Source organism: Ascoidea rubescens, assembly GCF_001661345.1.
Source record: "Ascoidea rubescens DSM 1968 unplaced genomic scaffold ASCRUscaffold_5, whole genome shotgun sequence".
Taxonomy (NCBI): Eukaryota; Fungi; Ascomycota; class Saccharomycetes; order Ascoideales; family Ascoideaceae; genus Ascoidea; species Ascoidea rubescens.
The window spans coordinates 878,921-905,206 of record NW_017962917.1 but is presented as its reverse complement, the minus strand read 5'-3'; the positions used below and the strand labels follow the sequence as shown (position 1 = coordinate 905,206).

General features: G+C 34.0%; 10 protein-coding genes across 10 annotated transcripts; 2 read left to right on the top strand and 8 right to left on the bottom strand.

The window, feature by feature from the left end:
• Positions 1-145: 145 nt before the first annotated feature.
• Positions 146-1,381, bottom strand: SSU1 (Ssu1p; the record flags this gene model as incomplete). The annotated part of the gene is made up of 1 exon (XM_020190497.1): positions 146-1,381. One exon carries the CDS (start codon positions 1,379-1,381, stop codon positions 146-148), a length of 1,236 nt encoding a protein of 411 aa, XP_020047965.1.
• A 421-nt stretch (positions 1,382-1,802) lies between these two features.
• On the bottom strand, positions 1,803-4,972 carry YOR1 (ATP-binding cassette transporter YOR1). The gene has a single exon (XM_020193154.1). The coding sequence runs from the start codon at positions 4,916-4,918 to the stop codon at positions 1,874-1,876; it is 3,045 nt and encodes a 1,014-aa protein (XP_020047964.1). The 5' UTR covers positions 4,919-4,972; the 3' UTR covers positions 1,803-1,873.
• Positions 4,973-7,050: 2,078 nt separating this feature from the next.
• ASCRUDRAFT_26784 (uncharacterized protein) lies at positions 7,051-11,772 on the bottom strand (the record flags this gene model as incomplete). Its single annotated transcript, XM_020189968.1, has 4 exons — positions 7,051-7,422; positions 7,480-9,842; positions 10,161-10,592; positions 10,698-11,772. Coding segments are annotated over 4 exons (4,242 nt in total), but the record flags the coding sequence as incomplete, so codon positions are not given.
• A 2,110-nt stretch (positions 11,773-13,882) lies between these two features.
• On the bottom strand, positions 13,883-16,218 carry ASCRUDRAFT_143987 (PEP carboxykinase-like protein). Its single transcript, XM_020189203.1, has one exon. It carries the CDS (start codon positions 15,969-15,971, stop codon positions 14,085-14,087), a length of 1,887 nt encoding a protein of 628 aa, XP_020047962.1. The 5' UTR covers positions 15,972-16,218; the 3' UTR covers positions 13,883-14,084.
• A 247-nt stretch (positions 16,219-16,465) lies between these two features.
• Positions 16,466-17,377, top strand: ADE1 (phosphoribosylaminoimidazolesuccinocarboxamide synthase; the record flags this gene model as incomplete). Its single annotated transcript, XM_020194262.1, has 1 exon — positions 16,466-17,377. One exon carries the CDS (start codon positions 16,466-16,468, stop codon positions 17,375-17,377), a length of 912 nt encoding a protein of 303 aa, XP_020047961.1.
• Positions 17,378-17,816: 439 nt separating this feature from the next.
• ASCRUDRAFT_34301 (transcription elongation factor DST1) lies at positions 17,817-18,924 on the bottom strand (the record flags this gene model as incomplete). Its single annotated transcript, XM_020190510.1, has 3 exons — positions 17,817-18,463; positions 18,557-18,659; positions 18,802-18,924. The coding sequence occupies 3 exons, from the start codon at positions 18,922-18,924 to the stop codon at positions 17,817-17,819; spliced, it is 873 nt and encodes a 290-aa protein (XP_020047960.1).
• A 253-nt stretch (positions 18,925-19,177) lies between these two features.
• Positions 19,178-20,280, bottom strand: ASCRUDRAFT_75636 (uncharacterized protein). The gene has a single exon (XM_020193153.1). The coding sequence runs from the start codon at positions 19,953-19,955 to the stop codon at positions 19,380-19,382; it is 576 nt and encodes a 191-aa protein (XP_020047959.1). The 5' UTR covers positions 19,956-20,280; the 3' UTR covers positions 19,178-19,379.
• A 335-nt stretch (positions 20,281-20,615) lies between these two features.
• ASCRUDRAFT_75635 (auxin efflux carrier) lies at positions 20,616-22,865 on the top strand. The gene has a single exon (XM_020193152.1). The coding sequence runs from the start codon at positions 20,926-20,928 to the stop codon at positions 22,411-22,413; it is 1,488 nt and encodes a 495-aa protein (XP_020047958.1). The 5' UTR covers positions 20,616-20,925; the 3' UTR covers positions 22,414-22,865.
• Positions 22,866-22,982: 117 nt separating this feature from the next.
• Positions 22,983-23,619, bottom strand: ASCRUDRAFT_143960 (uncharacterized protein). Its single transcript, XM_020189202.1, has one exon. The coding sequence runs from the start codon at positions 23,528-23,530 to the stop codon at positions 23,180-23,182; it is 351 nt and encodes a 116-aa protein (XP_020047957.1). The 5' UTR covers positions 23,531-23,619; the 3' UTR covers positions 22,983-23,179.
• A 1,245-nt stretch (positions 23,620-24,864) lies between these two features.
• On the bottom strand, positions 24,865-26,285 carry ASCRUDRAFT_75634 (oleate delta-12 desaturase). Its single transcript, XM_020193151.1, has one exon. The coding sequence runs from the start codon at positions 26,155-26,157 to the stop codon at positions 24,928-24,930; it is 1,230 nt and encodes a 409-aa protein (XP_020047956.1). The 5' UTR covers positions 26,158-26,285; the 3' UTR covers positions 24,865-24,927.
• Position 26,286: the final 1 nt, after the last annotated feature.

Here is a 26,286-nt window from a genome sequence, read left to right as displayed (position 1 = left end):
CAAGAAATATAATAAAATTTAATACTGTAAAAGAAAATATTATGTAAAAATAAACGAAGACAAAGTAATGTTATAAAGAATGAAAGAGTAGTTGAGATACTGAAATTGAAATGAATTCAATCAAAAAAAAAGACCAATGATGAAATCATACAATTGAAGAAGATAAACTGTTTTGATTTTCCAAGTTATCCATTAAATCATTATGAGGGTTTAGATAAATTTCATGAGGGAATTCCCAAATAATAGAACCAATTAAACAAATTATAGTGATGATAATCAATGCAGAACCATAGATAGTTCCAATCCATCTAAAACTGGTCCATTCAAACACTCTGTATATTTCAGTCGTTGCTAATGACATTGTACCCAAAGGGAAAGTCATAGCCCACCAAGTTCTACTAAACTTGCATTTCCCATTGCTTAGGCAAGTAAAAGAGGCCAAGATTGTAAAGCAAATACCATTTGAAATCAAAAACAATGAGCTAATCAATCCAAAATATAGAAAAATTTCACTCACTATATTAATAGTTGAGAAATCATTTAATAGATAATCAAAATTATTGCTTTTGATATAATTATATGTGTTATTTCCTAATAACATAATACCATAAGCACCTTGACCAAACAATCCAATTGGTAGAAAACTTGAAAACCTTAGATCGGATTTAGGAATCTTATGAACATATAATTTCCAAAAATGAACTGCTATGATTAAAAAAGCTAAAAGTATAGCATTTGCCCACAAAAGATAACATATTATCAAATTAACGGGTTGCAAAACTATTGGCAACTTGTTTGTAATCAAGGCACCAGAAGCACCCGAAACAGTTAAGGAAACGACAGGCAATAGCAATGTTGCATGCAAATTTTCATTGTAAATCTTTTCTTTCCATTGAATACAAAACGTCACAAACCAGGCAGTTGCCAATGAGAGAAAACCAGAAATCCACCATAAAACATAAACAAGAGTCCAGCTCCATTTAGAATTGTTATTCACTGTAAGCAAATAAGTCATGTTCACTATAGAAGAAAGACCCATTGGATAGCATCCCAAGAAGCACGCTCTGGAAATATCAAATAACGTGGGATACCTTTTATTGGGGTAAAATATCATTTGGAGAATGAAAAGTATTGTATTTTGGATGAATAGGAAAAGACAGACCGAGAACATGATATACGAACATACTTGCAATACCTCAGATTCAAAGGGAAATCGATACAAGACACAGCTCGATATCCCTGTTCCCATGGGTGAAACAAACCATATTGGATGGAAAGACTCAATTAGTTTTTCTTTTATAAAACTGCTTCTTTTGATAGATACTCCATGGATCTTCAGACCATCTTTCTTCAGTGATTGCACAGACCCCAAACTCGACATTATTAACTCTGAATATGCTCCTAAAAAACTGTGGATGAAACCAAAAGGTGTGGCGAATGGTCAGTATATATATCTAGTAATTTGTGGCAAGCTCCCATTACTCATTATTAGCCATTACAGCACGTGATATTTCCGCAAGCAGATGCTGTGGCTTGATCAAAGCCCGCTCCGGGTAATTCCGCAGCTACGGATAAAATCCGTAGGCGGTTCTTCCTAATTGGGTTCCAGATATAATCATCGATTTCAGCAGGTTTAGAAAAGTCTTTTCGGTGCCATTGGAGTAAAATTTTAAGATAACATTCTTAAGTAAATAACCAAAAACTATAAAGTGTTCAAAATTTAAAAATGAGAAATTTCAAATATATATAAGTCAGTAACGCACAAACCAAGAATAAGGCAAAAACAAAAACAAAAACAAAAACAAAAACAAAAACAAAAACAAATATAGAAAGTAAAATAAAAAAATTAAAACTAGTATACACATAATCATACTCAAAACACAGTAATACCAGATTCATCACACATTTCTCTGAATATACTATTAGTTTTATCATACAAATTTTTTGGGGTATCAAACTCAACTATTTCTCCATTTTCCAAAACCATGATCTTGTCATAATTAGAAATAGTTTTTAATCTGTGTGCAATGCATAATATTGTGCAATCAGAAAATTGTTCATAGATAGTTTCTTGAATTTTAGAATCAGTTTCATAATCGACGCTTGATGTAGCTTCGTCCATGATTAATATTTTTGAATTTCTTACTAAGGCTCTTGATAAAGCTAATAATTGTCTTTCACCTAATGAAAAATTCAACCCATTGTCTTCAACTGATTCATTCAAGCCAAATTTTTTCATACGATTCAAATGGAATTTGTTGACACTTTCATAAATCTCACCATACTTTTCTTGATATCTCATATAACCTAAAAATTCCTCTTCAATTAATCCTCCTCTCACTAACGCATCCCATAAATCATCATCTAAACACTCATTGAATGGATCTAAATTACTTCTGATCGTGCCTTTGAATAACACAGGATCTTGTGGAATGATTGATAACTTGCTTCTCAAATCTTTTAATCCTAACTTAGAGATATCAATTCCATCAATAAGTATTTTACCCTCTGATATTTCAGCCAATCTATATAATGCAGTCATTATTGATGATTTGCCGGCACCAGTTCTACCACAAATACCAATTTTTTCTCCAGGATTAGCACAGAAACTGATGGATTTTAAAACTAATGGCAATCCTTCTCTATATCTTAAACTGGCATTTTTAAAGATAATTTCACCTCTGGAGGGCCAACTAGAGGGTGGTGACATTTCAGTGATATAATATGGAGGTTCTTGGGGTAAATCAAAAGCATAATAAGATAATCTTTCAGCCGAATTCATTGAATTTTCAACACTAGTCATGGTTCTCACAACCATTGAAATACCACCTGTAACAGAAAAAACATATGAAATTAACAATCCAGCTGATGATGCAGTAACACTAAACTGTCTAGTTACACATAACAAAGATATAATTAGTGAAAATAATATACCAAGCATGTCTAAATGAACCGCTAGCCATCTTTGGTTTGAAATTGTAATATATGATGCTTCATTCATTAAATCAATGTACCTAGAATTTTTTTCTTTGAACCTTTCCATTGCATTATATGCTCTAATAGTATCTCTGCCTCCTAAGCATTCACTAATATTGCTAATAACATATGATCTGTTCAAAGCCTCTAATCTGTTAATTTCCCTTGCGGATGCTTGATAGTAAGAAGACACTGAAACAAATAAAAGAGCAAAAAAAGGCAACGAAATAGCAAACCATGGCAAATAAATAATGCAAAGAATAATGACACCAATTAGAGATGATAAACAAATAATAAATACCCGGAATTCATCCCCTATTAAATTATCTAATGAATCAGAATCTTTGGTAAACCTGTTTAAAATTCTACCCATTGGAGCTGTATCTAAAAAGGACATTGGTGCGTGTAAGACTTTAGCAATAGCTTTAATAGTTAACTGCCTTGCAGCCATGTTAGTAATATATAAAATCATACTAAATTCCAAAATTGTGAAAAAAACAAAAGCCATATTAACCATAACATAAATTCCAATATAAAAATTTCCCGATTTATCAAATCTATCCTCAACCCAAAAAGATAGCCAAGTATTGATAAACAAGTTACAAAACGTTTGTATTATAATTAAAAGCATAAAAATAGGAAGTGCTGCAAACTTAAAACAACCAGATCCCTCGGTAACATAATGATAATAAACATCTTTAGAAATTTTATTTACAGCTCTTTCTTCTTCTACCATTAGATGACCATCAACATCTTGAACGGTTTGGTTCAAAAGTTCTTTTTTCTCATATAAAGATTCTTTGATGACAGTATTCACTTTATTATAGGAATTGAATTGAAATGCAATAAGATTATTGAAATCTTGTGATTCTGTTTGTATTTTATCAATTGTTCCACAAATTAGTCCCCCTTTTCCATTTAAAAAAATTATTTTATCTGCATTTTCGATTACAGATAATTGGTGAGTAGCTAAAATTCTGGTTTTATTTTTTAATAACCCCAATATACAGTATTTCATAATATGCTTTCCAACTTTAGCATCAACAGCACTTAAAACATCATCTAACAATATAATATTTGCATCATGATAAACAGCTCTTGCTAAGTTGATTCTTGCTCTTTGACCACCAGACAAGGTGATACCTCTTTCACCGATTTCAGTTTCGTCTCCTGCAGGAAAAACCTTCAAGTCATCTAGTAAATCACAAGCATGAATAATTGCTAAATACTTCTTTTCATCATACTCTTTGCCAAATAAAATGTTGTTTTTAATGGTTTCATTCTGTGCCCATGAATAGCCACAAAATATTAGTGAATCGTTAACTGATTTTATACCTTTTTCTTTCTTCATGAAGTCAGCTAGAGCAGCCAAAAGTGAAGATTTTCCCGAGCCAATAAAGCCTGTAACAATCACTAGTTCACCTTTCTTAATATCTAAATTTATATCAATTAATCCTTTGAATGAAGCGGCGTTTGATACTTTTTTCAAAGTTTTAGTTAAAACTTTTGATTGTTTTTGTATATCGTTCTCAGAATTTTTTCCTCTTTCACTGTTCAAACTTTCTTCCTCAATTTCATCCCATTTAAAGGAAGCATTTCTAAGTTGAATTGCCATGCAAGAATCTACTCGAAAATTATGCATTCTTTCATTCTTAAGTTCAGCCATAACATTCTTTTTTATTTCTGAAGATGACAAAACATCAGAAACTCTCTTACATGTAACAACAGCGTCAGCAGAACCTCCTACAGCAATAGGAAACATTAATATTAATTGGGATAAAACATGAAATAAAGACAAGGATGCAAATATATCCACAGCATCATGCCCGCCATTAATTTTATAAATTATGGCAAAACACAACATTGCAGAAAGAGCTGGCAAAGTTGTAGCAGCACTAATAAATATGTTTTTATAAAACTGAATTTTAAAAACAATATTCATTTCTGTATTTCTTTTAAAAGAAATTTTATCGCTGTAATGTTGTTCCCATGCATAGTATTTAATCATTCTAATACATGATATGACTTCTTTGATTGAAGTAACTCTTAAATCTGTCCATTTGCTTGCATTTGTTCTATAGCTCATAAGAATTGATGCTGAAGCAGCCACTAAAGTAGAAACAACCAAAAACAATCCAAAGCCTGCCAAAGAAGCAACGCCTATTGTGTGTATTAATAATGCAAGTGGAATAGCAAAAACTGGAAAACTGAAAATATATGGTTGAGTGCCGATTGCACCATCAATTCTTTGTAAATCCGAACCAATTATTGAAGTTATTGTTCCATCAGTAAACTTTTGTCTAGCTTTTGAATCCATCCTAAATGATTTGTCAAACAATGCCTTGATCAAAACTGCTTTGACTTGGGCACCAACAGTATTTGAATTATGCAAAAAATGAGAGTTTAGTAAATCAGATGTAAACATTAGAGCTGCTGTACCAAAACAATAACCTAGGCCAATTTCAATAGAAACAGAGGAATCAATTGTACGATTCTGCACAAAAGAAATCAATTTTTTAATCAACAATGGGGTTAATGACGAGCAAGAGCTAGATAAAAAGTTCAAAGCAATACTAATAAGATACCTTTTCTTAAAAGTTTTGAATAATGCTTTTGGTAATGTTAACTGGTCCCATTGTTTCTTTTCCAACTCTTCTTCACTCAAATTAGGATTGTTTTTTAGCAGCTTCATCTTCGATTTGTCTAAGGTTTCACTGAGATTACTTTCAAATCTTTTGTACATTGTGTCAATAGTCAAATCATCTGTAAGATACCATAGATCCTCATTCTGAAGAGTCCTTTTGTAACCAACAGACATTAACGGATGCAACCACCAAAAAAATAAATAACTAACCCAATTCGTTATACCCTGAGGATAGAGCTTTTTTTCATCAGGGGTTGGAATTGGGGGAACATTCTTGGAGAATAACCAAGACAAAAAATGTTTCTGGATCTTCACTTCCTGTTGTGATTCGTTGTCCTGGTCATTTGAAAAACAATTTTGATCAGAGTGTTTATTATTGTGAAACTGGGATCGAGAGCTAACATCGCTGCTAAAATCTTCCAATTCAGTTGAATTATTCGTATATAATTTCATTGTTTTTCAAGATTTTAATTTTCAATTTAAGAAATTTTGCAAAAATAATTAGACAAGAGTTTGACATGATTCAAAAGAAGAGTATTTATATCTGTGAAATTTAACATTGAGATCAGAGCAAAGGTTGCAAAACACCTCGAGAATCGTGTTGATTAAGAAGTGTTTTTTTCTAAAACAGGATTGGATAGAGCTCAATACAATCAATGATAGTGTGTTTGATTATATTCACACATCCAAATCGGGTAATAAAGCGTTCATGTTGAAAAATTGAGGGAAGAGGGTTTAGTTGGGGCAACAAAAGAAAGTTCAAGACAATTTTGTAATCTGTTGCGAGTTCTGAATCAGAACTTTCATACCCAGCATTTTCAGTGCATCCAGAATCTTTTGAAGATATTTTTGAAGACAGTTTTGTAGAAAAGCTAAGTTCCTACTTTCACACTTTCTGCGTTTTTGGTTTCTACAATTTTGATGTACTATTTGAAAACGGTCTCTACTGTCATTGAAATGATAATAGAATTATTAATAATTAGTCCTATAAAAAGATTTTATCTTTCTATGATTTTTGAATCTAAATGCACCACTAATCCCTTAAACAAACAAACTTCATTACTAAAAAAATGCAATTAATACAAGAACAGATATCAGTCTATTCTTGACGGTAAAAAAAACAAAAGAATAAAATCAAAAACAACCGTAGAAAACTAAAACGTTATTAAACATTATTATTGTACTTTAGAAGAAAAAAATTAATCAAAAAAACCGAAAAACTATTGAATTGAAAAAACAACCAGATATGTTTGGAAAACTAGAATAAATTCAAGACAAAAATAATAAAAAACACTTTAGTAATACAAATCAAACAAAAAATTTCTTCAATTATTTTCCAGAGGTTGTGTAATTTTTGAATCCTTGGAAAATTCAAAATTAGCAGAAAAATCAAGAGTGCTAAAAGGTTTTAATGTTTTCAAAAGGCGTTGAAGAATTTCGTCAATTGACTCACCTTTATTATTAGTCAACAATCCATTTCCAGTTTTGGCACTAATTGCTTGACGAAATGCTAACACTGAGACAGCATTTTCAATCCGAGTAATGATATTTTCTAATGAAGAAACATTATTTGTTTCTTTAGAACGATAACCATTGATGTTTCTGTCATGATAAGATCCAGCCATGAAACTTTTAGCATTTTTGGCAGAAATCTCTGAACAAACTGTTTCTAGTCTAATAGCTAATGATTCTAAATTTGATATATTCATCAAAAAATTCTCAAGACCTTTTTTGTTTTGGAACAAAGAGCTTTTTCTCTTATTCAAGTTATTTTGAAAGCGATCGTAGCTATTAATTGGTATCTTCTTTTCAACTATTTGTTCTGGCTGAGCGTTTGGATCATGTTCCATATGAATAACAAATCTACTAGCCAACTCTAAAGGATAGATTGCAGAAATTTGTTCAGGAGTTTCCAACCCTTTAAGCTTTTTCTCTCCTAATTTAAAAATCTTATACCCTTCAAGCTTTAGTTTGGTCATTTCTTCTTGTAATTGTTTTCCAAGTATTTCATTGCCATAGACTTCCAAGATTGACTTTTTTCCTGATTTAACTTCCTCATAATATCCTTCCAATTTATGTAGCTCATTAAGAAAATCTAAACTGATGGTTATTTGACCTCCTTCTGCAATAGCACTAACTCTTGAAGCTCTATTGACCATTGGTCCGTAATAATCCATTCTTTTGGTAATAACATCCTTTTCAGATAAAGGTGTTCCTAAATGAATACCCATACGCACAGAAATACCCCTAAATATTATTTTGCCCTCGTCGTTAAGTATTTCACATCCCTCAGTCGAGTCCACAAGCTCCAACGGCCAGTCTTCTTTTAATAATTGCATCTGAACATTAAAACACCAAATTAAAGCAGAGGTGATTGTTGGAAATGAGACCATGAAAGCATCACCTTCGGTTTTGACCTCATACCCTCCAACAATTCTTAACTGTCTTCTCATAATTTCATTATGTGTTTTAATCGCAGCTCTCATTTCTGTGGGAAAATTATCCCACAAGTACGTTGAACTTTTAATATCAGTAAAAACCATAGCGACCCTCCCAATAGGAGGATCAATTTCATTTCCCAATTGAACCAGGTTTAAATCTTCAGATAAAGCAAATCTATTTCTTCTTTTCTTGATTTGCAGAATCGTATTATCATTTCCAGACAAAATATTAGGATCTTCATCACTCTTTGTGAGACAACTATTATCTTCTAGGGATAAAATAATGACTGTCATTTTATCCTCTGCACCATAAGAGATAGCTATATCTCTAAGTTTTTGAGCTGCTATCATGGGATTTGATTTATCCTGTCTCATTATATCAATAGCATCCTCATAGGTAATATACTGCCATAGCTCTTTTGTAGCTATAATTAGCATCTCATCAGCCAATGTCAATTTCATCTTGTTGACACAGGGACTTGCGTTTATATGAGGAAGCAAATTAAAAAACCCAACAGCTCTGGAAACATCAGTCACACCATCAATATACCCTTCAATATCAACAAATCCTCCCGATACTTTGACTCTATAAAGTTCTTCAACTGAAAGAGGGTCATGTTTTATAGTGATAGGGACATAACTTCCACTGCTCTTAGATAAAATAGTAGTAATATCTCCCACATTTGCTGAGTATAAAGTCTTGTCTTTAATGTATATAACAGTCATCGAACAACCAGAAAATGCATCTTGAATTGTAATGTCAAATGGAATTGAATTTTTATTCGAATATCTAGCAGAACCAAAACTGAAAATGGATCCTTTGCTTTTTGTACCTATATTAATGAGTCTATCATTATAAGGTATAATAAGATTGTGGATTTCTCGATTCAACCAAAGAAACCCTCTTCTTAATGCATCTTCTATTGGCTCTTTTGAAGAAATACATTTTTTTAATTCTGCTATAAATATTCTTGGAAAGGCTTCTTGAATAATTTGAGATATCTTATGGCCGCTTTTTTCTCCAGCAACAGTATTCAAATAGTCCATTGTTCTTGATTTCCCATCAATCAAACAAATCAAAATTTCATCTTCATTTCCTTGAAACCTTTCATAAACAGTGTCTCGGATAGAAATATAATCTCTCTGTCCCAAAGTATCGGCAATACCATATCGCATATTGTTAACATCAGGATCTGTGGTCCTAACTCTTAGATTTGTTGAATTTTCTGGAATCAAAGCAGCAGTATTAGAAGTTACACCCATCAAACCTAGAATTTTGAGGTGATTCAAGTCATTGAAGCTATCAAATCTAATTTTAGAATCCTCTTCTCCATCATTTGAGCTTATAGAAGCAGTGTGACTACTGATCTGCTTAATTTCCAATCTAGTATTACCAGAAAAATTCAAGTATCGTAATTTCAAATTCCATTGCCAATTCCAATCAAATGGCCAGTTAGAAATATTATACTTTAGCTGATTTGAGCCAACATCCAACACTGTTAGGTTTTCTACATTAGCTAACTCAGCTGGTAGTGTTCTAAACTTGTTGTTATTAATGTACAAACTTTTCAAGGATTTTAGTTTTTTCAAATCATCAGCAGGTAAATTTGTTAATTCATTTCCTGAAAGATGTAAATGGATCAAGTTGTTCAATCTTTTTAAAGCATGGTGCGGAACTTCTATCAAATCATTATAAGATAAATTTAGGCATTCCAATTTTGTCAAGTAAGAAATTGGATCAAAGCAATCATCAGAAAGAGCATTATTTGCAAGGCGAAGAACTAACAAGCAACGGTTCAAATTAATTACAGGAATAGGTTTTCCCGTGTAACTGGAAGACGAAATAAGACTTAGTTTCCTAGGAGTGTCTATAGAGTTTGTCTCATATAGATATTTGCTACTACTTGATGTTGACAAAGACCCTGATGATTTTTTGGTTAAAGGAATAACAGATGGTCTTCTGGTGACACCATAAACATAAGGGTTATTGAATCTATCAATCATGTTTCTATCAGATAGAATGTTGCCCGAAGATGTTTGAATACTTATATTGCTGTTATCGTAATTGCTATGGCCACCAAAATTTATTTGATTGAAACCAAGAGAAGGATTTCTGCTATTATTTACAGCACTTGAAAATGGTATATTTGGTGGTGGAAACTGAGTAATTAGATTAGAGCTAAGATTTAAATCCAAAAGATTACCCAACTTCCAAATCGAAGAAGGAATATCTTTAATGTTATTTGAATGTAGATCCAATACCTGCAAGGATTCTAACTGCTCAATTTCATCTGTAAAGCCTGCAATGTCATTAGAATGTGCGGAAAGATAAATCAATTTATGAAGATTATAAATTGAAGAGGGGAAATTCGCAATTGAATTTGAGTCAAGAATTAGTTTTATGAGATTAGGGAAAACAGTGAGAAGTTTATCAGGCAATTTAGATAATTTGCATTTGGAAAGATTCAAAGTATTTAGATTGAGAAATATATCATGGTATACATCGTCATCGCTTTCTGTAAATTCATAATCTTGTATATTTATTTTTGAGCCATCATCACTAAGTGATAATGATGGTTTTGAAGAAAAAGTTTTTACTTTTATTTTTGATAGAGGGTTATCAGCCAAACTTATACGTTGTAGAGTTCTATGTGATTTAAAATTCACCAGAAATGTGGGGATATTGTTTTTATCGAATTCCAATACTTCCAAGAATTCCAAGTCAGATAAAACGTTAATATCTGTTAAATTATTTCTTCTTGCTCTTATAATTCGAAGATTTTTGAGATAAATAAAGTAATTTGGTAAAGCGCCTGTTAAATGATTAAAATCTAAATTTAAGATTTGAAGTTTTTTCAATTTTTTTAGTTGTGGTGGTAAAACCGTTAACATGTTGAAACTTATGTCAAGCAGGTAAAGACTTTCTAGATTGCAAATTTGGTCTGGAAATATTCTAAATGTATTTGATGATAAATCTAGAATTTTAAGATTTTTGAAATTTGAAAATGAGGTGGGCAAATAAGATAACCTATTGCAATTAAGAAATAGTTTTACTAAAGTATTTGAGATAGAAGAAGAGCCGAATTTTTGTGGGATTTCGTAGAACAAATTAGAGCCTAAATATAGCTCTACTAAACCTCGCTTAGCAGATAAAACACATGGTGGAAATTTTCCAGAAATGTTATTTTCAAATCTGATTACTTTTAAAACTTCGTAATCACCAATAAAGTCTTTCGGAACAAATATAGAGGGGTTTCTTGATACGTTAAACTCTCTGATTTTTGAGTAATGTTTATAAATTGCAATGGGAACGATTTTCAAGTTCATATTTTCAAGGTCGATAATGGTGTAGTTTGTTGTTGCTAGTTTGGTTTCTTCTTCCCATGTTAATAGTCTATCTGCAATGTCTCTTTTCAAGGAGAATCTAATGAGGTATGCAGAGTCGTCTTGAGAAATGGGTTGAAAAGGGCCAGTTTTACCGAAAAACCCCGAAATAACTAAAATGGCTAGCTGGAGTTCAAATGGTTTATCTGCCATTGCGAGAATTTTAAAGTAAATTCCAATTCTCATTTCAAGAACGTAGTCGTCGATAGATTTTAGAAAAGATTTTTTGTTTCCGATCATTGACAAGATCTCTGAGACGGTTGTATTTATTTTGCAGGAGACAGTAAAAAAGGTGTTGTCTTCTTTGAAGATTCGAATCATGAAGTTTTCAGTGCCATTTTTATTTGGGAAGTATTTTTGAAAAGATGTTTCTATATCTGATATGGTTTTTAGTAAGTTCGGATCGAATTTAGCGTTGGGGATGGTTTTGATTGAGTTATTGTATGTGTCATAGGAGAGAATTGAGTAGACGTAGTCGTCAAAGTAAGTTTGAAGCTCAATACTGCTTTCAGAGTCTGAGTCATTAAAGTCAAGAGATTTTCGATGAATTGAGGTTAGGTTCTGGCTACTAAGATCGCTGTCTTTGTTTTTATAGTTGAAGCTTTCATTTGAAAAATTGATGATTTGGGAATTGTTCAAGGAGTTTCTTCTTGAGTTTGATAGTAGGAGTTTGAATTTTTCGTTGTTTGAAATATCTTTTACGTTCCAGCTTTCTGGTGGTTTCCAGTCAGATTTTTTATTTTGGTTATCGAGAGTGAGAATTGAGTTGTTTGATTGGTCATTTTTTGTTGAGACGATGCCATCCAAGTTGTCTAGGTTGAAATCTGTGGAGTAAGCGTTGAAGTATTTTTTTCTGACTAGGTTGTTGTCATTTATGAGAGTCAATTGGTGGTGTTGCAGTAGTAAGGTTTGGGAATTGTCCATGTTTATTCTTGGGGGAGAGGATTTAGTTGTGTCGAATGGAGAAGGTTTGTTTTGTTTTGAGTTGTAGGGCAGGGAAGAGAAGTCAGAGTTTGCGTTGAATCTAGAGGTTAGGATTCTTTGTTGTAGAGCCGAGGCGCCATTTGAAGGTAAAGGAGGGAGTTTGTTTTGCTGGAAATTTTTAAAGTGAAGGTTTTTTTTTGAGTTTGAGTGTAGCAATTTATGGAACAGTAGTTTTCTTTTTGTTGATTTTCTGTAGTTTGAAAAGGAGGAAGATTTTGATTCTTTTAGGGAGATTAGAGGGGGGAAGTTGGATAGGGTAGGGTTTGAGGAGGAGATGTTGTTTTTGTCGATGGTGGAGTAGTTATTGATGTTTGAGTAGCTGTTGTTTGAGTCATAGGAGTCGGCAGAGTATATGCTTGATGTGGACATTGATTTTGTCATTGTGAGTATATTTTTTGTCGGTATTGATAAGTTATTGGGAATGATTTTGTCTGGAGAGGAGGATATGTTGTAGTTTGAGTTTGAATGGAGTATTGATGTAAAGTTGTTATTATTGGTATTATTAGAGTTGGTATTGGAGTTGGTATTATTGTGGTTTCGATTGCGAGTGTGGTTTTGGGTATGGGAGTTTGAGTATAGCATTGAAGCGATATTTGAGGTTGATCTTGATATTGGAATGTTGTTTGATTTTAGAGAGGAAGTGTAAGTTTTTAGATTTTTGGAAGATAGCTGGTCATTATTGAGAAAGTCGTTATTGTAGAGGTAAGTGTTTGTGTTTATGTTGTGATTTGATACAGAAGACTTTTGTTTCCAGGAGATGGAATTGTTATGCAGATGGTGATGGTGCAGGGTAGAATCCTTTTTGTTTAGTCTTGGAGTGGAGGGAAAGGCTTCAGCAGTGTAGTTCAAAAGACGATGGTTGATGTCGTTGGTGGTCTTTGAGGAGGGCAAGCTTTCAGTGACAAAGGATTTGTAGTTTTGGTGAGAGAACAGAGAATTGCTGATTATGGGTTTGACATTGTTGTTGTTGTAATTCGGGGCATTGTTTTTGTTAGGAGGAGATGTGGTATTTTTTGTTGATTTGGAGGAGGAGTTTTTGATGTTGATGTTTTTGATGGTGTTTTTGAAGTTTGCATTTAGATTTAGTTTGGAAGATGATTTCTTGGTTGTATTGGGAGTGGAGGCCTTCAAGTCATCGAGCGAGTGGGTGGGAGAGATCTCCTGGGAGTCGTAGGAGTTGGAGTGGTTGTGTCTGGGGGAATTGAGCTCGAATGGAATGGCGAAGGAGGAGTTCTTGTGTCGCATTGGCATTGTGCTCTATCGAACAGTGTGTTTGAGTGTATTGGGCAGTGAAAGCGAGTTGGATGGTAGCAACTGGTGATAAGAGATAGCAAAGATGGGAGGTTGATAACCAGACCTAGAGCTATAGAGAAATTATTTAGAGAAGAGCGAAGAGTAGCAGGAGCAGGCTGAGAAGAACGCTCAGCAGAACAGAGGAGGGAGCAGACAGAGAAGAAAGCCTGGAGCCAGATGAAAGAGCCTGAGACGACGATGAGAGCAATGGAGAGATAGCAGTTCTAGCACTGAAGAGAGTGGAGCTGGTGAACAATACAAGCCCGAACCTTCAGCCGCAGTCCTGCGCCCGCCGCTGCGCCCACAGCGCCGGAGTGCGTTGCTGGATGCTGGGTGTTGAAGGATGTTGGCGGATGTTGGCTCTACCTTCCGTACTTCAAGGCGAGGTACGTTCCGAGCCTGTAGGCGAAGATCAACGCCACCAAGATTCCGACCCAGAGACCCTTATCGTTGTCCCCGTATCCTAGCGATCTCAACACTGCAGTTCCCTCGATTTGACACTGCTCCTGCAATCCAGACGAGTACATGCAATGGCATCCATCATCGCACTCAAATACTCTCTCCTTCCGGAACTCGTTGAACATCATCCCCTGGAATACATATCTCTGGTAGTTCACCCAGTAGAAGCTATAGTACCAGAAGTCGTTCAAAATGCTCGCACTCACCAAGAATCCGCCCACCGCCATCCACAACCCATTCATAAATGCTGTGAGGGCCAATGCAACAACAAAAACCGGGAACATCGTTGACACGAAAACCGTCATACTCTCTGCTGCAACCAAATCAAGAAACAACCACATCACATACTCACCGAATCCTGTCGACGATTGTCGGAAATTGCACATGAAATACGTGATAACTCCAAATAGCAACGAGATGATAAACAAAAAAGGCAAGCCCACCATAAAATTAGACACCACAAATGCGAATGCCCCATAAAGACCATTCATATGCTCCTTTTTATACGCTCCATAATCTTCTAAAAACGCTGGAATATAGGCAACTGACATGAATGACATGAATGCTCCCGAAAAGAATATCGCATTGATAAATGGCTGGATATTTTCCTGCTCGCTCCCCAACCGAAGCCAAACTGTCCCCATCAAAATCGCCAACCCCAAGTACATCACAATTCGAACATAATATGCTAAAACATCTCTTCTCGACTTGATAAACAATCTCTGCATCAAATAATACGTTTGCTTTACATTGATCAAAACACAGCTTCTCACTGACTTGCACGGTTCTTGAAATAGTGCTTCAGGACACTCTCCATCGCTTCCACATTCTTCAAACTCAACCATCTGCTCAATTGTCTTGTGCCCATAATCTTCCCAAATATTCCTCAACTTGTTCACAATATCTTTTTTTCCATCTTCATCCTGCTCAGAACCACTACCACTTTTCTTATGGAAGTCTGTATTTATCAACTCCAAGATATACTCGGCTGGATTATAAAACTCCGGAATTTCATATCCGGCAACTGATTTGAAATACGAAACAACCTTCCCAACTTCTCCACTATAAACTGTCAATCCCTTTGACAAAAACATCACTTTATCAAACAAATTAAACGTCGATGTCGACGGTTGATGAATAGAAACAATGACAACAATATTCATCGCCTTGGCTAACGTTTTAATTGTACTAATAACCTCATATGACGCTGTCGAATCCAACCCTGATGTTGGCTCATCTAAAAACAAAACACTAGGTTCCGTAATCACTTGAGAAGCAACTGACACTCGACGCTTTTGTCCACCAGAAATTCCCTTTTGAAGTGGCGTCCCAACTTTCGTACTCTTTTGATTCATCAACCCCAAATACTCCAACAACTCATTCACCCTTCCATTTCGGTCTTCAAAATTTCCCAATGCCCCATTGCTGCTCTCTGACAACTTGGCTGCAAAATCAATTGTCTCCTTAACCGTCAATGACCCAATCAACGAATCCTCTTGTTCCACATAACTTGAAAACTGCCTGATGTTTTTCAGAGTAACCACCATATCACCAGCTGTTACCACCCCTTGTTGTTTCCCCTTTGGTGGCACGCCTCTTTGAGCTAACACATTCAATAATGTTGTTTTCCCACTTCCTGAAGGCCCCATAATAGCCATCATTTGTCGCGAGCGAACTGATCCTTGGTTCTTGGTCAAAATACTGATATCCCCATTTGAATTGTCTTTGCCAGGAACACTTACACAAATGTTTTCCCACTTGAACGTTAAATTACTCAGTTTATGAAACATCTTCTATTCTATTGTATTCAAACTTGTAATCGAGAATTAAGAAAACATCAAAAAAAAAAATAAAATCGGTCAATGCACCCAACCGGCGACATGTAACTGTTATATACTAGTCCACCAGCTGAATTAGATCCCATTTTCACTAACCAATCTCCTTCAAAAGTTCCTTCCAAATCCATCTCCCGTCATTAAGAAGACTTTCGATGGGCTTTCTCTCAAAATCCTGTTTTGAACCTTTTCCGGATACCGTTCCTTCTCTTTCTCTTTCTCTCTCCAAACGCCGTGGAAATCAGAGCCCGTCTATTCGGGACTCGCTCGCTCCGTCCCCTTAGCGCAGGTTAGAAAATTTTCTGCTCCATTTTGAGGAACATGCTCGATTTCCCTCCATTTCTTGTTAATTCCAACTCTCATTGCTCACTTCTTCATCACCACCTTTTTCAAATCCCTTCAATCCCTATCAAGGACCCTGGATCCCCATTATTACTAATACAAGCTCAATGTCACAAGAACCCTATCTTCTAGAAACAAATCTAGATGGCAAACTACCACTAATCGCTAGAGGCAAAGTTCGCGATATCTACCAAGTGAATGATTCTCAGTTGTTGTTTGTTGCCACCGATAGAATCTCAGCCTACGATGTTGTCATGAACAATGGTATTCCCAACAAAGGAAAGCTTTTGACGAAATTATCAGAGTTTTGGTTTGAATTCTTCAAAGACGATGTCAAAAACCATCTATCCCATATTACGCTCCAACAGGGCTTGACCAAAGAAATCCAGCAACCAAAATATCTACAACAATTAGTCGACAGATCTCTAATTGTTAATAAATACAAATTAGTCCCTCTAGAAGTCATTGTTAGAGGCTATCTAACAGGCTCTGCATGGTCTGAATATAAGAAACATGGAACCGTTCATGGAACGAAATATCCCCCAGGCTTTCAAGAATCTCATGAATTTGAATCCCCAATTTTTACTCCATCCACTAAAGCTGAAAACGGACAACACGATGAAAACATCTCCATCGAAAAGGCAATTAAAATTGTTGGTTCCAAAAAAATCGTTGACGATTTAATTCAAATTGCAATTTTATTATACAAAAAAGCAAAAGACTATGCAAAGACTAAAAATATCATCATCGCTGATACGAAATTCGAATTTGGCTTGGATGATGAAAATAATCTAGTTCTAGTCGATGAAGTTCTAACTCCTGATTCCTCAAGATTTTGGAACTTGTCAACCTATAAACTAGGTCAAGGCCAGGATTCTTATGATAAACAGTTTTTAAGAAACTGGTTAACCGATAATAAGTTGAGAGCCAAAGAAAATGTAACAATTCCAGATGAAATTGTTACTAAAACAATGGCTAAATATGTCGAGGCTTACGAAGCCTTGACTGGTGATAAATAACCTCTTCATCAATAATAGACCTAAACATTTATTCATATTCCAATTTTTACTTTTTTTTTTATCAGCCTTATTATATTAATATATAAATATCATCATGTTTTCACAAATTTCTAGTTATTATTAAACTTTAAATCTTTTTTACCGATTATATTGGTATTCTTTTTCGTTTGTTTTCTTCATTACATTTATAGAGATAGAGAACTTTGAAAAGAAATATAATGTGATTTACTTAGTTTATGTTAATCACGATATAAACTAAGATTAATAGCAAAAAATTAAAGAATTAATATACAGATTTCATATTTAAATACTAAAGTGATGAAATAATAAAGTAGTAAAGTAATAAAGTAATAAAGAAATCCGAGAAACTGAAAATAAAACAGAAAAAAAAAAAATAAAAAACAATGACCAATGTATTATAACAAGCAATTGAATTAAATTAAGAAAATTTCCATCTATTGTCACAATTTTCACAACGACAAAAGGTTGTTAAAGGTTCATCAGCACTTCTAGTTTGCATTTGGAAATAACTAACTCTTTTTTGTTTACACTTGCCACAGGTAAATCTGTCAGTTACAGCTCTCTTTTCTTGAGGAACTTCGGCGTTAAATAAATTTTCTTCTTTCATTTTCTTAACTTTTTCCTTCAAGGTATCATTAATCATTTCTTCTGGCGACATTTTAACCAAAGATGAGGGAGATATGTCACCATTCAAGATTTTGTATCTTAATTGAGGATTATTCTTTGATCTAATATTCATCACTAAGGTTCTTAATTTTGATCTGTAAGTATCATTAATTTGATATAGCGTTTGTTTATGGCATAAAGCTTCAATCTCTTTAATTATTTTAAATGCTTCAGAAGGTTTATAAATTAATGGTGGTCTATCTGAGACCAAAGCATTGTATAGTGCACTTAATGAACTAACTCTCGTTTTATCATCATAGATTTGAACATTGACATTATCTGTTCTAGCATTTCTTGGTAAATTACTGTTTGACACAGATGGAATTGAATTAAGGATTTTAGAACCGCTATTAGCAAGAGCTTTATTATTAGAGCTAACATTACTGGTGCTATTGTTATCTGAAGAGTTTGGTGATAAATTGTGTGATTTATCAAAAGATTTTGAGGGTTTGCTGTGTGAGAGAGATTTATTCTTTAGTTTTTTCTCAGCACTGACAATTTCCCTCCATTTTTTTATTATTGACTTGACTAAAGTAGATATCTTTGGATTCTTTGATGCACGAAGTTTATTAACAGATACACCAACTTTCGTTTCCTAGAAATAAAAAAAATAAATAAAATGTCAGTAAAACGTTAGTAAAACGCTAGTAAAAAAAAAGCTAGATCTAAAAGGGAAAGAAGGAAAGAAAAGAAAAGAAAAGAAAAAAAAAATTGAAAGGGAAGGTCCCGTTACTTACTCTTAGTAACATTTCAGTTGGTTTAACGTCTCGTTTTAGTAGATTTAAGATATCCATAATTGTTTCATCATTAGAAGCATTTTCTATGTTGGATATAGCGGTTTTGATTTCTCTAGAATTCATTTTTCTAACTAAGATTTGTCAAGATCTAGGTCAAGTGAGGCAAAAAGATAAAAAAATCTACAAAAGATCACGAAATATATGGAATAAAGTAATTAAATAAGAAAAGTAACGGTTTATATAGATTAATGTGCGTTAATATCAATAGATATCTCAACAAAAGACTCTCTGCTTATAATTGGTTTAACGATTTTTTATTTCTAATTTTTTTTAATTTATTTCAATTTTTTCCGAATAGAACAGGAACATGTGACTTACTTCCACATCCAAAGGAAAACGAGTTCAGTGTATGTGGGTTTTTAGCAGGTAGGAGATATGTAATTATAGAAATATTCAATTAAAGAGACATTTCTGAGAAGAGAAAGATATATTATAGATTGAAGGTTAGAGATTAGAGATTAGAGATTAGAGATTAGAGATTAGGTGTGAAGGAATGCCAGTATGAGTGAGGAGGCTGTTTAAACAATGGAACAGTTGGACTCTTTAGAGATGGGAGGATCAATAAACTTGTTAACAGTGGTCAATACCAACTTAAAACACTTGTCAACGTTGATGTTATCCTTTGCACTGACTTCAATGAAAGGGCAGTTGAATTTTTTGCCTAGCTCTTCACCTTCTGTAGTTGGAACCTGTCTCAGAGCATTCAAGTCTGTTTTATTGCCCACTATAACAAAGGGAATGTCAACAGAATCACCATCGCTTAGGGGTATAATGGAATCAACGATCTTTTCCCTAATGGTTGAGATTAGCTCAAAGGAGGATCTTGAAGTGACTGAGTAAATTAATATGTATCCATGGATACCAATCAAGTGTTTGTCATTCATCATGGAGTACTCATCTTGGCCAGCAGTATCCAATATCTCTAGGTTATAAAGCTTTTTATCTATTGTGACGTCTTTGGAAAATTGGTTTTCAATTGTTGGATAGTAGGAATCTAGGAATTTTTCTTGTGTGTATCTGGCAGTTAGTGAAGATTTTCCTACTCCTCTAGCACCAACAACAGCTAGTTTTCGTGAAATTCCTGGTTTGTTCATGTTTTGTTAAAATTTCTCAAATGCTCATATGCTAAAAAATCGCAACTGCTGAAATGTTGAGCGAAAATGTACCTGCAATAAAGTAATGGTGTGAAAATACAAAAATACAAAAATATAAAAAGATAAAAATGTAAATATATAAAAACGTAAAAATTTAGAAACGATGAAAAGCTAAAACGTTCAAAGTGAAAGTATAATGAGAACTATAACAAAACCCAGTCCCTACGATAGTTGTTCCAATGGCCTTCAATTTATATCTATCAGTTTATCTATCTTCCCTTCTTGCTGAAGCTTCTAATCGGGCTACTTTATTCCATAAATCTCGCACGCTCCATCACTTATCGCGGCCCCCAAGAATTGCACCAACAAGGAGCGTCCGCAGAAACGGGAGCAAAAAGCAGGCACACATGCGTAAACAAGAAAACTCTTCTCTTCCGGTTTTTCGCGCCGAAAGCTGTTTTCGCAGTTGGAGAAAATGCAACATCCCAATCCGGTGTGGCGCAGAAACTCACCTGACTAAAACTGTTCCGAGATCTGCACGGAGTGTTTTAGAGTTTAAGCTCTTTCTATTTGAACTTTTTATCATTAATTTCATACTTTCAGATAATTTCAGCATTTATTTTTCTTCCAACTTGAGCTGCTCAACATGAAGGAACAAATCTAAAATGCACTCATTGCCTACACTTGAAATGGACTTTATGCTCTAGTTCAGCTTGCAAATATAAAAACCTACTCGCTTTCTTTCATTTTTTTCTTTAGTTTCATTTTTTTTATTCTTACCATAGTTTGTCTTACTTTTGTTGCGATTGCTGAGGAATACCTAATTAAAAAATCCAACAATAGAAAACCAAATCCAAAAAAAAACTCTAAAAAAAAAAATTAACTCAGAGAATTTAAATAAGTTCTCTCACTTTCTTTTTCTCTTTCCTTTTCCTTTACTATTTTTCTTTTCCACTTTCAGATTCAATTTATGGCTGAACTATCTTATTTGGAAATTTCGTTCTTAACATTTCAAGCTGTTGTTGAGGTTATTATAATTTGTCTTGCTGGGTATTTCTCTGCTAAAGTTGGTTTATTAAATCCCACTGCTCAAAAACAAATCAGTCAATTAAACGTTGATTTGTTCACACCATGTTTAATCTTCTCCAAATTGGCACCTTCATTGAGTTTAAAGAAATTGATTGAGATTGCTATAATACCTGTGTTCTACGTGATATCCACTTTAGTTTCTTATTCATGTTCTCAAATAACTTCCAGTATTTTAAAATTGAATGAGCCAGAGACTAATTACGTTACTGCAATGTCAGTGTTTGGTAATTCAAACTCCTTGCCTGTTTCATTAACCATAGCCTTGTCATACACATTGCCAAATTTATTGTGGGACGATATTGAAAATGATACTCCTGATAACGTTGCGTCAAGAGGTATTCTTTATCTTTTGATCTTTCAACAATTGGGGCAAGTTTTAAGATGGTCTTGGGGTTATAACACTCTTTTAAAAAAGAGAACCCACGAGGAAATTTATCAGCCTAATAGATATCTTATAAAGAACAATCCAAAAGTTGTTTCTATAAATAACAGTGATGGCGACAATGATAATAATAATAAAAAAATAAATGACGGTGATTTAGAATATCAATCGTTACTAGAAAATCATCAACATATTAGTGATTTATCAGATTCTTCAGCGGGATCTTCATTAAGATACGGAACTGTTCTTTCTAATTCCAGCGATAATGATAATGATAATGATAATGATAATGATAATGATAATGATAATGATTGTGTCATCGATAATGGTGATCAACTCGTTAGTACTAATGAAACTACAAGTTTATTAAATAATAATCGAATTGTTACTAGAAGATATAGTAGCAATTTCTTAAACAATATGAGTGAGAAATTAATGAAATTCAAAGAATCATTTTTAGCCTTTATGAATCCACCATTATACTCAATGGCAGCAGCAGTGTTTGTTGCCTCAGTGCCGATTTTACAGAAATCGTTTTACGTTGATAATGGGTTTATTCAAAACACAGTTGCATTGGCTATAAGACAAATGGGATCTGTTTCAATTCCATTGATTTTAGTTGTCTTGGGATCCAACTTGTACCCATCACCAGACATTAAACCTGCTACTCCAAATTACAACAAATTGATATTTGGTTCATTATTATCCAGAATGATTTTACCGCCATTGATATTATTGCCATTGATTGCTGTTGTTGTCAAGTATTTGCCAATATCTATATTGGACGATCCAGTCTTTTTGGTTGTTGCATTTATTTTAACTATATCACCACCAGCTATTCAGTTATCACAAATTTGTCAATTGAATGAGCTATATGAAAAGGAAATGGCTGGTGTCTTGTTTTGGGGATATGTTGTCTTAACATTGCCAACTACAATTGCAATTGTTGTTGCATCGCTAGAAGTTTTAAAATGGTCAAGTGCATAAAATTTTGGCTGCAAAACAATTCATTTTATACAAGATTATGGATAATCTTGTATAAAATTGAAAATTGAAAATTGAAAATTTAAAAATAAAAAATAAAAAAAAAAGTTAGGTATAATTATAAAAATTCGGATTTGGGTTAATTTTTTTATTTGCTTCTATTTTTTATTTTAATTTCATAATTTCATTATATCATAATATCATAATATTTTAATTTGTTTAATTTTTTTCAAGTTTATTAATTCCGTCAGTTTGGTAATAATAATATTATTAATACTGTTTTCTCAATAATATATTCAAATATATTTATTTTTTTTTTATTTCCTTTGTTCTTTTAACCTGTTTTTTATTCATATATCCCTTTGGAATTTAGTTTCTCTTTGCTGTTTTTGTATAGTTTTATTTTTTTTAGTTTAGTTTAGATCGATAATTTCATTTCTCATTTCACACTACCGTTCTAGGATCTGTAAGAGTACACAGTAAATATCAACAATAGGGTAGCAACAGGAAAAGTATAGCTGTTTAGAGTGGAATATAATAGAAGAGAGGTTGGACAACGCAAAATTAGATCCGTTTTGAGCAAAAGTGAGTGGTTTTAGAAAATGTTGGAATTTTTTCACACAGCAAAGCGGCCACGTGGGCTGGTCACGAGAAAAGCGCCGTTTCCACGGGTGAATAAAGACCGTGTGAAGAGAGAGCGTAAAAAGAGACACTGTTCCATCCCACTCGCGGGGGTGGTGTGAAGCGGAAGCCGGTTCCGAATCTGTCCTCAGTGTCTGAAAATGCTGTGGTCTGTTTTCAATGGCGCATCAAGGAGATGGCGTATGAATAGCATGGCCTGGAGAGCTTGAGAGAAATGGCAACAAATTAGCAGTAAACTGGCAGCAGAAAGAGAGGCTTCGAGGAGAGCACAAGACCATGGGAAGCAGTAGCAGTAATGTGTCAACCCCACGCAGTGCTCTGATTGGCTCTTTGGAGCTTTCTCTTGATCTGCTCTGGAGATTGCTTTGAGTAGCTCTATCCACCATTCGCCTCCCCGAATCATGCTCTTGCTCTTGTGAGAACTTTCTTTGTGCAAAACTTTCTCGCACAACCTTGATGCATATCGTCCATTTATCATCACATATCATGTTTTCGTTCGTTGGTGATAATGCTGTTTTGGCCTGTAATGATGGATTGATAGTGCGAAAGATACACTAATCTAGAAAAAACAACTCTGCTCAAGCTCTTTGCACTTGTTTGTTTGTTTTGATCCACTATCGAGAAATTAGCTCTCTACAGCCAACTCAAACTGCTTTCTTACTTACTCAACAGCTGTAGGAAACGTCTTATCGTCTTGAAAAAAGTCTGATTCGGCACGTCGCACTGGCCACGCCCAACCTTATTACTTCCGTGCGCCACAGTTGCCAGCCTTGAGCGCCACAGTGTCAAAATCTCTTTTTCGCCGCGGAGATATTCGAGTCCGGCCCAGGCTCCACCGTCTAGCGCCCCTCTGACTTTTGGGATGACTTTTGTTGTGCAGACCTTATTGGTGCCTGTGTTCCTCAGTAGTGGAAACGATTCCGCTTTTGCTTTCTTTCGCACCGCAAATGAAGCACTTTGCTGTGTGACAGCTGCTTCCAGTCACGAAGCTGAGCGCTGGAATTCCACTATGTGGGGGCTTGATCACGTGAGTAAATGCACGTGTTTTCAAAGTGCTCCGGGCTGAATTGTGACTGTTTTTGTTCCTTGTAAAAAGGAAGGAAAGGGTTTATTTTTTGATAAGACCAAAGACTTCACCAAGTTCTTCTTACTCTGGCTGAGAAATCGACTCAGTTCTGAATTGGATGTGACTGGTTTCTGATAATATCGATAACAATATCGAGCTGTAGTATTATAATATAATGATACAATCAATGACTTTTGAATTCTTTTTTCTAGTCATGTCATGAAGTAAATGACAAAGAAAGGACAATCACATTTCTTTTTTTTTTTGTTGATTATATCTTTGAAATTGCTTTTTAAACGTGAACCATTTGATCTTATATTATTATATTATATTATATCACGATATATTTATATTGTTTATGTAATTTAACTGTATATTGTCCAAATTTTTAACAAATTCAAAAATTTGAAAGATCTGGTATCTTCGGAATCATTTACTTCTTTATCATCCGAAAAATTTATTCACAGTTAAGATGTGAGATATCTGAATCAATGTTTATCTCGTATTTCTAATTTGCTTGCCATTATTGGTTGATTAGTAAATAATTAATTAAATAAATAATTTATTTATTTTGGTCTTTATTTATTTCAATTTTTGTAATAAATTGAAATGCAAGATAAAGTAATTCTATTGTTTCTGTCAATTCAATATCAAAAAGACTTTGCAACTAAATTAAGTTAAATGAAGTCAAACTAAAACTAATGTAAAGTTAAAATAAATTATAAATTAATCAAGTATATATCTATATATATTTATATATTTATATATTTATCTGTATTATACTTCTATAATCTATACCTATATATGTCCTAATCATCAATCGGTTTGGGACCTAGGCCGTTAACATTTCTATACATATTAATACCTTTATCGTTCTCAACAAACTGACAATATCTAGAAGTTTTCCACAAACTAATCCACATGTTTTCATCTGAATGTCTGTAATGTTCTCCCATAACCTTTTTGATTTCAACTGTAGCTTCTCTAGCATTATAGAATGGTATTCTTGAACAATAGTGATGTAAAACATGTGTTTCGATGATATCGTGGAAAATATGTTGTCCAATAAACCCAAATTCTCTATCAATTGTGGCAGCTGCTCCTCTAGCAAAATTCCATTCATCGTTGTCATAATGTGGCATAGTTGGGTCTGTATGCTGTAAATATGTCAAAAACACAATCCAATGATGAACCAACATGTATGGAATAAACCAGTCAATAACAACACTCCACACGCCATAGTTCTTGCCCCAAAGATAAACAATAATACTTTGAGAAATTATACCGATATCTGACAAAACAATAAACCAGTAGTCCTTTTTATCAAACACTGGCGAATTTGGATTATAATGATTAACTTTCCATTTGGAGACACCTGGATAGGGCTGTCCAGTCACATCAGAGACCAAATATAACTGAAAGCCAATAACCTGTTGAATAACAAGATTGTATAGTGTGACAATAGGTGTTTCTTCAGTTAATTCTTTCAAGTGGGATACTTCGTGTTTTTCTAAAAATTTTTCTTTGGTTTTTGGAACGAAAACCATATCTTTATGCAAATTACCAGTGTACTTGTGGTGTTTTCTGTGCGAAAATTTCCAGCTGAAAAATGGAACATAAAGATAACTGTGCAAAATCCATCCAACAGTTGAATCTAGCCATTCATAATCGGAAAATGCTCGATGGCCACATTCGTGTGCCAAAATCCACAACCCAACGTAAAAACAGCCAATAATATTGGTGTAAATAGCCCATAACAACCCTCTAACATAGTAGTTAGAGACTAATGGAATATATGTTTTCGATAAATAGCCAAAGACAACACACCAGAATATATCTCTAAATACATAGTACAACCCGAGGTACCATTTTCTTTCAAAACAGTGTTTGGGAATAGCAGATAAAATAGAGCTTATGGTGTAGTCTGGAGCTTTGAAAACGTTTCCAAAGGTATCAATAGCAGTCAAGTTGGTGGTGACTGCGGGCTTCTTCCTAGATCTTTGGTTGAGAGTTACTGTCTCAGTGGCAACAGAAGACATTGTTTATTTGTTTTCTTTTCCTATAATTCAATGCAAAACAGACCCGGCAGCGAGAAGAAACAGAGAACAGACAGAAGCTTGAGAAAAAGAAAAAAAGATGGAAAAAAAATGGAAAAAAAATGGAAAAAA

Excerpts from the sequence above, each read along its gene's own strand:
- YOR1 (XM_020193154.1), bottom strand. The coding sequence starts at position 4,918 with ATGAATATTGTTTTTAAAATTCAGTTTTATAAAAACATATTTATTAGT.
- ASCRUDRAFT_75636 (XM_020193153.1), bottom strand. The coding sequence starts at position 19,955 with ATGAACAAACCAGGAATTTCACGAAAACTAGCTGTTGTTGGTGCTAGA.
- ASCRUDRAFT_143960 (XM_020189202.1), bottom strand. The coding sequence starts at position 23,530 with ATGATAAATGGACGATATGCATCAAGGTTGTGCGAGAAAGTTTTGCAC.
- ASCRUDRAFT_75634 (XM_020193151.1), bottom strand. The coding sequence starts at position 26,157 with ATGTCTTCTGTTGCCACTGAGACAGTAACTCTCAACCAAAGATCTAGG.
- ASCRUDRAFT_143987 (XM_020189203.1), bottom strand. The coding sequence starts at position 15,971 with ATGTTTCATAAACTGAGTAATTTAACGTTCAAGTGGGAAAACATTTGT.
- ASCRUDRAFT_75635 (XM_020193152.1), top strand. The coding sequence starts at position 20,926 with ATGGCTGAACTATCTTATTTGGAAATTTCGTTCTTAACATTTCAAGCT.